The sequence below is a fragment of the Sciurus vulgaris genome (assembly GCF_902686455.1).
Source record: "Sciurus vulgaris genome assembly, chromosome: 17".
NCBI classification, from domain to species: domain Eukaryota; kingdom Metazoa; phylum Chordata; class Mammalia; order Rodentia; family Sciuridae; genus Sciurus; species Sciurus vulgaris.
This window is the reverse complement of record NC_136478.1, coordinates 73,163,204-73,174,629: the sequence shown is the minus strand read 5'-3', so window position 1 is coordinate 73,174,629 and position 11,426 is coordinate 73,163,204. Positions and strand designations below refer to the sequence as shown.

At 52.3% G+C, this 11,426-nt stretch overlaps 1 protein-coding gene across 1 annotated transcript; it reads right to left on the bottom strand.

Annotated features, from left to right (window-relative positions):
* Nucleotides 1-486: 486 nt before the first annotated feature.
* Nucleotides 487-11,141, bottom strand: LOC306647923 (uncharacterized protein). The gene is made up of 3 exons (XM_079117538.1): nt 11,112-11,141; nt 4,904-5,030; nt 487-3,250 (listed from the first exon to the last, which is right to left on the bottom strand). Exons 1-3 carry the CDS (start codon nt 11,124-11,126, stop codon nt 1,794-1,796), a joined length of 1,599 nt encoding a protein of 532 aa, XP_078973664.1. The 5' UTR covers nt 11,127-11,141; the 3' UTR covers nt 487-1,793.
* Between the last annotated feature and the right edge of the window lie 285 nt (nt 11,142-11,426).

Below are 11,426 nucleotides of genomic sequence, written 5' to 3'. Positions count from 1 at the left end.
CACATAAAGGGGGGAGGGAAGGGTTAGTGTTAGGGTTAGAGTTAGGGTTAGGGAGGGGGGCAAGAATGGAGGAAGGACTGTATAGAGGGAAAAGAGGGGTGGGAAGGGTGGGAGGGGTGGGGGGAAGGGGAAAAAAATAACAGAATGAATCAAACATTACCGTATGTAAATTTATGGTTACACAAATGGTATGCCTTTACGCCATGTACAACATGTATCCCATTTGTTTACAATAAAAAAAATTTTAAAAAGATCATTAATTATACTCTTGAAGATTTTTTACTTAACATTTCATTGTATTAACCATGAAATTATGTAATCAATACCAAAGAAAAAACATACAAAAAGACTCTGTGAACAATAAAGATTCAGATTCAGCCTCAGGGGAAAAAAAAAAAAAAAAAAGTGTGTAACTGTACTCTCATAAAAATATATAGAACAATTGAACAGATTCATAAATAAACCCTGGCAGATATGGTCAAATGATTTTGAAAAGTGTTCCAAGACTATTTAATAGGGGGAAAGAAAAATCTTTTCAATAATTGGTGGTTAGAAAGCTAGATAGCCACATGACAAAGCATGGAGTTTTGCCTAATATTCTGTACAAAAGTAAACCTTAGCCACACACACAGTGACACACACCTGTAGTTCCAGCTACTTGGGAGGTTCAACGGAAGATCACTTGTGCCCAAGCGTTCAGGCTGGACAACATAGCAAGACCCTCTCTCAAAAGAAGATCAAAGACATAAACATAAGGCCTTAGGGAAAATGCTTCATGACATTGGATTTGACAGTGATTTCTTGATTATAACGCCAAGTGCATGGGTAAAAATTTAACTAGACTATATAATAATCAAAATGCTATCAAAGGACATAATCAATAGAACAAAAAGGTAACCTATGGACTAGGATTAATATTTGAAAAGAATATATTTAGTAGGTAGTTAAAAATCCCAAATGTTTTTAAAATTTCTATGGTCTATAACAAAATTCAAATAGGCCCATTAAAAAATGGAGGAAAGACTTGAAAAGATATTTTTCCAGATATACAAATTTGAACAAGCACAAGAAAAGATGTTCCCCATCATTAATCATTGGCAAAAGTGAAAAATGCAGTGTTCCACCTCACACCAAACAAGATAACTACTAAGGAAAACTCTCTCTTACAAAACAAACAAACAAAAAAGAAAACAGAAAGAGAAAACTGAAGTATTGCTAAAATACAGAAAGTGAAAACCTTGTGTACTGTTGTGAAAATGTAATTGGTGCAGGTAGTATGGAAAACAGTTCCTAAAAATACTTCATGATCCAACATTTCCCCTTCTGAGCATATACCCAAATAGAACTGGAAGTGGGGTTTCAAAAAGTTACTTGTATGTTTATGTTCATAACGGCATTTTCCTTAGTAGTCAAAAGGTAGAAGTAACCCAAGTGTTCATTAACCAATGAATAGATAAGGAAATGTGGTATATACATACAATGGAATATTATTTCACTGAAAAAAAAGGGCAGGGGGAAAGATTTCTGATACATGCTACAAATAGGTGAACCTTAAGAACATTATCCTAAGTGAAACAAGCCTTTCACAACAAGACAAATGTTGAAAGACTCTACTTATATTGGACGCTAACAGGTATCAAATCCATATAGCAGAGTGTACAAGAGTACTAGTCAGGGACACCAGGAAAGAGGAATTATTTAAGGAGAATAGGGTATCACTTCTGCAAGATAAAAAGGTTTCTGAGGGTTTGAAATATGAATTTACGTAACATTAAACTGTCAATTTAAAATGGTCAGTGGTAAATTTTCTTCATTGTGAAATCTCTAATGTTTAATGAAGCTGAGGCTGAACTTAAAGAATCCCCCACATCTAAGGGACAGACAAGCCTCTCTTCACTGTGGATTTTCTGGTGATGAACCAGATGGGATTTCCTAATGAAGGCCTTCCGGCACTCACTGCATTCATAAGGTCTTTCTCCAGTGTGGATTTTCTGATGTTCAACAAGTATATGTTTGTGGCTAAAGGCTTTTCCACATTCACTGCATTCATAAGGTCTTTCTCCAGTATGATTTCTCCAATGTTTAATAAGGTTGGAGTTGTACCTAAAGAATTTTCCACATTGACTGCACTCATAAGGCCTTTCTCCAGTGTGAACTCTCTGATGTCTAATGAGTCTGCAGTGGTATCTAAAGGATTTCCCACATTCACTGCACTTATAAGGCCTTTCTCCAGTGTGACTTCTCCAATGTTTAATGAGGTTGGAGTTGTACCTAAAGAATTCCCCACAAATGCTACATTCATAAGGCCTTTCTCCAGTATGAAGTCTCTGATGTCTAATGAGTGTGGAGTTATACCTAAAGAATTTCCCACATTCACTGCACTTATAAGGCCTTTCTCCAGTGTGAACTCTCTGATGTTTAATGAGAGTGGAGCTGTCCATAAAGAATTTCCCACATTCGCTGCATTCATAAGGCCTTTCTCCAGTGTGAACTCGTTGGTGTCTAAAGAATGTGGAACTGTACCTAAAGAATTTCCCACAAATTTCACACTCATAAGGCCTTTCTCCAGTGTGAACTCTCTTATGTCTCATGAGTCTATAGTTGTACATAAAGGATTTTCCACACTCTCTACATTCATAAGTCCGGTCTCCACTGTGAATCCTTTGATGTTTCACAAAGTTGGCGTTATATCTAAAGAATTTACCACATTTACTGCACTCATAAGGCCTTTCTCCTGTGTGGCTTTTGTGGTGCTCAACCATTGAATGTTTGCATCTGAAGGCTTTCCCACAGTCACTGCATATGTAATCATTATGTCCAGTTTGAAGGGCTTCCTTGCCCTCAGTTTCCTGGTCTGGCTTCCACCCACAGTGAGAGACTTGGTGCTGGAGAAGGCCTGAGGTGTCTGGCAATTCCTTCCAATCTTCCCTGCATGTGAGGGCCTTCTCTGCCATGTGAACTCTGTGGTTCTTCAAAAATGAAGGTTTCCAACTGTCCCTCCTGGAAAGATTCTTTCCAATCTGCTTTTGGGGCTGGTAAAGGTCTGTCTCACAAATATGTATCTTTTGTTCAGTTTGTGTTCTATTTTGTTCAGCCAGGCGCAGAATGTCTTTCAAGAGTGGGTCACATGTCTCACTAGGCTGGGCATTCTGGGCGAATGAACCTGGTTTTGAAGTCCTGACCTGTGATGCTCCTACAGAAACACCTTGCTCAGAAGGTGACTCCTCAGCCTCAGCTCCATGCCAGCAACCTGTAAGAACAGATGGATGATGAGATGCAAGTGAGAGGGGGAGTCCCATCACAAAAGTGTGTCAGCCACCCATGAGTAAGTCCCTGGGATTGCTGACAGGAGGTGGAGGCAAAGCAGTGAGAGGAAGGCCTGCAGTGCGGAGCTGGGCCTAGCAGGCTCCCATGGTGGAAAGCTCTGGCAATGGATCAGGACACAAAAGAGGGCTGCAGTACAGGGGAAGAGGCAGGATTCCCTCTGCAAATGAATTCAATGGGCCATGGCTGTGGGTGACTGGTGAACAGTGTGTAGGAGGTACGGCTGTGGGTGACTGGTGAACAGTGTGTAGGAGGTACGGCTGTGGGTGACTGGTGAACAGCGTGTAGGAGGTACGGCTGTTGGTGACTGGTGAACAGCGTGTAGGAGGTACGGCTGTAGGTGACTGGTGAACAGCGTGTAGGAGGTACGGCTGTTGGTGACTGGTGAACAGCGTGTAGGAGGTACGGCTGTTGGTGACTGGTGAACAGCGTGTAGGAGGTACGGCTGTGGGTGACTGGTAAACAGTGTGTAGGAGGTACGGCTGTTGGTGACTGGTGAACAGTGTGTAGGAGGTACGGCTGTTGGTGACTGGTGAACAGTGTGTAGGAGGTATGGCTGTAGGTGACTGGCGAACAGTGTGTAGGAGGTACGGCTGTGGGTGACTGGTAAACAGTGTGTAGGAGGTACAGCTGTGGGTGACTGGTGAACAGTGTGTAGAAGGCTATATCTGGACCTGGGAATATCTAATGGTAATAGCATCAGGTGTTCAAAGACTATTGAGAGATGCATGTAGACTTCACAATACCTAAGTAAAGCTCATATGTTGCAGGGCCCTGCAAAGGGAATGGGTGAAAGCCACCAAAGGTGGGGAGGGGATGTGTGGGACAGTGGTAGACAGGGGTAGGAAATCAGAGTAGATATGACAATGAGGAAGAAAAGGTATAAACTGTGGCTTCTGGCCCTGGCACCAAACAATGGTGAGCACAGGGAAGGTTCCCAGTATGATCTGAACCCAGCTCTGACATCACCCTTGGCAACTCCCAGTCAACAGGGTCAAACCCCTTTAAGTCTCTATCACAATTGCTGAAGTAATATCCACTCTCTCAGTACCAGGACTCTCCCTATCACTCAATGTGACAAAGTGCATGGGACTTGAAAAAGGTTGGTCCCAGGGGGAAGGGAAAACTGGACCCAGAGATCCACCCCATGACATACCACATTCCATAACCAAAAGAATGTCAGAAAAGTCCCGCAGAATCAATTCGATAGCCCCCACATTAGTGGTCATTACGGTGCCAGAAACTCCTGTTCTTGGTCAGGTCATTCTGTTCAAATGTATGGCACAGAAGGTACCATGCATAACCTGCCAAGAATAGACAAGGTCAGTGGAATCTCTTAGACAAACTTGACATTTCTGTCTTGGTCTTTTCTTGCAAGCCCTCAGAACACTATGGGATGCGGTTGCATGGGTAGAAACTCTTCAATGGGCAGAGCTCAGGCCTGGCTCCTACAACATATCTGTGTGGAAATCAGGGAAGGAAGCAGCACTCATGATCATGCTACAGGAAAACAGAGGTGCCCCTGGGTAACAGGGGAAAGAGCCCAACCAAAGATACTGTGTAGATGTGAGAGCCTTACCTAGTGAGGACAAAAGTGTCAAATTCTCCAGCATCACCTCACAGTACAGGAATCTCTGAGCCTCATCAAGGTGCCTCCACTCCTCCTGGGAGAAATATATGGCCACATCCTCAAAGACCACACGACCCTGCCACAGTGGAGAAAGTTCAGTAGATGAGTGCCTTCTTTTCAAATTGTGTTGTCTTAGACTTTACATTGATCCAAGTGGCACCCATTAATTACAGGGCTAAACTAATAGGTTTGTTTACATCTCCCATGCCATGCTAAATCCATATTCTGAGTGACCTCCTCATCTAACTCTCAGAGATTAAGCCTACAGTACCCTTATCCTAAGTCAAACCAGGGCCAAACCCCTGTGCCCCCGGAATGTTGGAATTATTTACACAGCCAAATTTAAGCTGGTCATCCTGCCCTGCTTGTCTTTCCCTTGGGAACCCCAATAAAGGCTGTAGCCTAAACGTCCCCTTTCATTCTGACCTATGCCTTCTGACCCAATCAGTTCTTTTCTACATGGTCAGGCAACATGTAGTATGTGCCCTTCTTGGGAAAATGTAAGAAAAAATTCCTTCTTTGAATGTCATTGCATATACCTGTCATCACTCATTCACATCCATAAATAAAGCCCCATGGGTACAATCACTGCTACACTTGTGTCCAGGTTTCCAGGTCTTCCCTACAATCACTCACTGCTCAATCTCCTCCACACTTCCCAAAGTGGAAGAGACACCTGTGTTTAACACACAGAAAAAACAGGTGGGGGAAGGAGTAAACAAGCACCATGTAGGCTGTGGGTCTGGTGTACAGAACTCTATCCCCGCATGACAGCCAGTTTCCCTGGGTCCCCCAGATCTTGCTTCCCAGACATCCAAACTCAGACTTGCCTTTCTCCCTCATGTGCCCAGTCCCATGACCTAGACTTAAACATCGCTCCAACCTACACACCGCTCTTTGAACTGCATTTGATCACAGCTTTGGCTCCTCCACTACTACAGTTTCACAGACCCCTCCCAACCCACGCCACAGGTATTTCCATTACTCTGCACATAGAAACAAGGTGGCACATAGCAAATACATCCAGTGTCAGTTCAGTCCCAGTCCTGGTACAGAACACCAGACTCAGCACCAGCGGTAGATCCGAGCCCTATGAAGGTCTCCGCACCTAGCCCTTTTCAACCTCACTCAGCCACCCGAGCCCAGGCAGGAACCTTACACACTGCTGGCCATCTCCAGCTTCTGCTCTGCGTTTCTTGTCCCATAAGCAGTCATAACTATCTGCTCTCCACCAAACCTTCACTCAAAACTCAGCTGCACTGACCTTCAAACCTTCAACCCCAACCTCACCACACCCCAATCAAGGCTTAGCAAGGTTAACTGATCCCCTTCCCCATATCATGTTCACTCAGTCTTTCATTCCTCCACCCCACTATCTCACACACATCTCCTCACTCGCTGTGCTTTGCAACTCCCACCACTGCCATCTGAGTGCCCCACTGAGCTGCAGTTCTGTCCCCTTGATTTCATTTCTTGTCCCTAAATAGCATTACCACAAGAACCCACAAATGTTCCCTCCTAATTCTGACCCACAGTTTCATGCCCAGCACACACCAGACACCATGCTGTGGACGTCTCCAACATGAACTCCACCAGGAGTCACCTCAACATACCACTTTCTACATTGTGAACTATGGGCAGCTCCAGGATAAGACACATACTGAAGCCAGAGGAAGCCCTTTCACCACCTGTATCCACGCTGCCTCCACTCTCCTTCCATCTGTGTGAAGTGTCACCACCCTGTCCCCACGCTGCCTCCACTCTCCTTCAGATCTGTCTGCAGTGGCACCGCCCTGTCCCCATGCTGCCTCCACTCTCCTTCAGATCTGTCTGCAGTGTCATTGCCCTGTCCCCACGCTACCTCCACTCTCCTTCAGATCTGTCGGAAGTGTCACCGCCCTGTCCCCACACTGCCTCCACTCTCCTTCAGATCTGTCTGAAGTGTCACCGCCCTGTCCCCACGCTGCCTCCACTCTCCTTCAGATCTGTCCCCAGTGGCACCGCCCTGTCCCCACGCTGCCTCCACTCTCCTTCAGATCTGTCTCATGTGTAACCACCCTGTCCCCACGCTGCCTCCACTCTCCTTCAGATCTCTGCAGTGTCACCGCCCTGTCCCCATGCTGCCTCCACTCTCCTTCAGATACGTCTGAAGTGTCACCGCCATGTCCCCACGCTGTCTCCACTCTCCTTCAGATCTGTCTGCAGTGTCACCACCCTGTCCCCACGCTGCATCCACTCTCCTTCAGATCTGTCTGAAGTGTCACCACCCTGTCCCCACGCTGCCTCCACTCTCCTTCAGATCTCTGCAGTGTCACCACCCTGTCCTCACGCTGCCTCCACTCTCCTTCAGATCTGTCTGAAGTGTCACCGCCCTGTCCCCACGCTGCCTCCACTCTCCTTCAGATCTGTCTGCAGTGTCACAACCCTGTCCCCACACTGCCGCCACTCTCCTTCAGATCTGTCTGAAGTGTCACCGCCCTGTCTCCACGCTGACTCCACTCTCCTTCAGATCTGTCTGAAGTGTCACCGCCCTGTCTCCACGCTGACTCCACTCTCCTTCAGGTCTGTGTGCAGTGTCACCACCCTGTCCCCACGCTGCCTCCACTCTCCTTCAGATCTGTCTGCAGTGTCACCACCCTGTCCCCACGCTGCCTCCACTCTCCTTCGGATCTGTCTACAGTGTCACCGCCCTGTCCCCACGCTGCCTCCACTCTCCTTCGGATCTGTCTGCAGTGTCACAACCCTGTCCCCACACTGCCTCCACTCTCCTTCAGATCTGTCTGAAGTGTCACCGCCCTGTCTCCACGCTGACTCCACTCTCCTTCAGATCTGTCTGAAGTGTCACCGCTCTGTCCCCACGCTGCGTCCACTCTCCTTCGGATCTGTCTGCAGTGTCACCACCCTGTCCCCACGCTGTCTCCACTCTCCTTCAGATCTGTCTGCAGTGTCACCACCCTATCCCCACGCTGCCTCCACTCTTCTTCAGGTCTGTCTGAAGTGTCACCGCCCTGTCCCCACGCTGCCTCCACTCTCCTTCAGGTCTGTCTGCAGTGTCACCGCCCTGTCCCCACGCTGCCTCCACTCTCCTTCAGATCTGTCTGCAGTGGCACCGCCCTGTCCCCACGCTGCCTCCACTCTCCTTCAGATCTGTCTGCAGTGTCACCGCCCTGTCCCCACGCTGCCTCCACTCTCCTTCAGATCTGTCCACAGTGTCACCACCCTGTCCCCACGCTGCCTCCACTCTCCTTCAGATCTGTCTGCAGTGGCACCGCCCTGTCCCCACGCTGCCTCCACTCTCCTTCGGATCTGTCTGCAGTGGCACCGCCCTGTCCCCACGCTGCCTCCACTCTCCTTCGGATCTGTCTGCAGTGGCACCGCCCTGTCCCCACGCTGCCTCCACTCTCCTTCGGATCTGTCCACAGTGTCACCGCCCTGTCCCCACGCTGCCTCCACTCTCCTTCGGATCTGTCTGCAGTGTCACCGCCCTGTCCCCACGCTGCGTCCACTCTCCTTCAGATCTGTGTGCAGTGTCACCACCCTGTCCCCACGCTGCCTCCACTCTCCTTCAGGTCTGTCTACAGTGTCACCGCCCTGTCCCCACGCTGCCTCCACTCTCCTTCAGATCTGTCTGCAGTGTCACCGCCCTGTCCCCACGCTGCCTCCACTCTCCTTCGGATCTGTCCGCAGTGTCACCGCCCTGTCCCCACGCTGCCTCCACTCTCCTTCAGGTCTGTGTGCAGTGTCACCACCCTGTCCGCACGCTGCGTCCACTCTCCTTCAGATCTGTGTGCAGTGTCACCACCCTGTCCCCACGCTGCCTCCACTCTCCTTCGGATCTGTCTACAGTGTCACCGCCCTGTCCCCACGCTGCCTCCACTCTCCTTCGGATCTGTCTGCAGTGTCACCGCCCTGTCCCCACACTGCCTCCACTCTCCTTCAGGTCTGTGTGCAGTGTCACCACCCTGTCCCCACGCTGCCTCCACTCTCCTTCGGATCTGTCTGCAGTGTCACCGCCCTGTCCCCACACTGCCTCCACTCTCCTTCAGATCTGTCTACAGTGTCACCGCCCTGTCCCCACGCTGCCTCCACTCTCCTTCAGGTCTGTCTGCAGTGGCACCACCCTGTCCCCACGCTGCCTCCACTCTCCTTCGGATCTGTCTGCAGTGTCACCGCCCTGTCCCCACGCTGCCTCCACTCTCCTTCAGATCTGTCTACAGTGTCACCGCCCTGTCCCCACGCTGCCTCCACTCTCCTTCAGGTCTGTCTGCAGTGGCACCACCCTGTCCCCACGCTGCCTCCACTCTCCTTCAGATCTGTCTGCAGTGTCACCACCCTGTCCCCACGCTGCCTCCACTCTCCTTCAGGTCTGTCTCCAGTGTCACCGCCCTGTCCCCACGCTGCCTCCACTCTCCTTCGGATCTCTCTGCAGTGGCACCACCCTGTCCCCACGCTGCCTCCACTCTCCTTCGGGTCTGTCTGCAGTGTCACCGCCCTGTCCCCACGCTGCCTCCACTCTCCTTCGGATCTCTCTGCAGTGGCACCACCCTGTCCCCACGCTGCCTCCACTCTCCTTCGGGTCTGTCTGCAGTGTCACCGCCCTGTCCCCACGCTGCCTCCACTCTCCTTCAGATCTGTCTGCAGTGTCACCGCCCTGTCCCCACGCTGCCTCCACTCTCCTTCGGATCTCTCTGCAGTGGCACCGCCCTGTCCCCACGCTGCCTCCACTCTCCTTCGGGTCTGTCTCCAGTGTCACCGCCCTGTCCCCACGCTGCCTCCACTCTCCTTCAGGTCTGTCTCCAGTGTCACCGCCCTGTCCCCACGCTGCCTCCACTCTCCTTCAGGTCTGTCTACAGTGTCACCGCCCTGTCCCCACGCTGCCTCCACTCTCCTTCAGATCTGTCTGCAGTGTCACCGCCCTGTCCCCACGCTGCCTCCACTCTCCTTCAGATCTCTGCAGTGTCACCGCCCTGTCCCCACGCTGCCTCCACTCTCCTTCAGGTCTGTCTACAGTGTCACCGCCCTGTCCCCACGCTGCCTCCACTCTCCTTCAGATCTCTGCAGTGTCACCGCCCTGTCCCCACGCTGCCTCCACTCTCCTTCAGATCTCTGCAGTGTCACCGCCCTGTCCCCACGCTGCATCCACTCTCCTTCAGGTCTGTCTGCAGTGTCACCGCCCTGTCCCCACGCTGCCTCCACTCTCCTTCAGGTCTGTCTACAGTGTCACCGCCCTGTCCCCACGCTGCCTCCACTCTCCTTCAGATCTGTCTGCAGTGTCACCGCCCTGTCCCCACGCTGCCTCCACTCTCCTTCAGATCTCTGCAGTGTCACCGCCCTGTCCCCACGCTGCCTCCACTCTCCTTCAGGTCTGTCTACAGTGTCACCGCCCTGTCCCCACGCTGCCTCCACTCTCCTTCAGATCTCTGCAGTGTCACCGCCCTGTCCCCACGCTGCCTCCACTCTCCTTCAGATCTGTCTGCAGTGTCACCGCCCTGTCCCCACGCTGCCTCCACTCTCCTTCAGATCTGTCTGCAGTGGCACCGCCCTGTCCCCACGCTGCCTCCACTCTCCTTCAGGTCTGTCTGCAGTGTCACCGCCCTGTCCCCACGCTGCCTCCACTCTCCTTCAGGTCTGTCTGCAGTGGCACCGCCCTGTCCCCACGCTGCCTCCACTCTCCTTCAGGTCTGTCTGCAGTGGCACCGCCCTGTCCCCACGCTGCCTCCACTCTCCTTCAGGTCTGTCTACAGTGTCACCGCCCTGTCCCCACGCTGCCTCCACTCTCCTTCAGATCTCTGCAGTGTCACCGCCCTGTCCCCACGCTGCCTCCACTCTCCTTCAGATCTCTGCAGTGTCACCGCCCTGTCCCCACGCTGCCTCCACTCCCGCAGGCACCGACCCCGCACTCCTGGCCCGCTGCGGTGGCCTCGCCAGCCTGGCCAGCCTCGGCCCATCCTGCTCCTCCTAACCCCCGCCGGCTCCCTCCCCTGGTTCCGCCTCGGGCGCCCTCCCGGCGCCTCCACCTCGCCTGCCCGCGGGCACGGGCGCCGGCTGGGCCGGGGGCTGAAGCCAGGCCGCACGGAGGCGCCGGGCGCTGCCGTGGGCGCACACTGCCTCCCTCCGGGCTGCGGCCCCGGAGGCGGTCGGGCCGCCCGCCACCCACCTGAGTCGGGCTCATGGGCGCGGCCTCCGCCACCGAGCGGGGAGCGGGCGGATGGGGGCCGAGGGGAGCAGCAGACGGCGCCGTCGCCAGCCGGGGTCAGCCCAGCCTCGTCCCCGCCGCCGGGTGCGGGCCACCAGGCCGCTTCTCGCGCTTTCCCGCTGTCCCCGAGGTGACGACCAAGTACTCCATAGGCCCGAGCGGAGGGAGAAGCCACAGGGCAGCCAAATGGCTGCGCCGGAAGTCCCGCCCCGAGGTGCGCGCGCACGTCGGCCACGCTGCGTTCGCCTTGATTGGCGGCCGCCCAGGGGCTTTGTG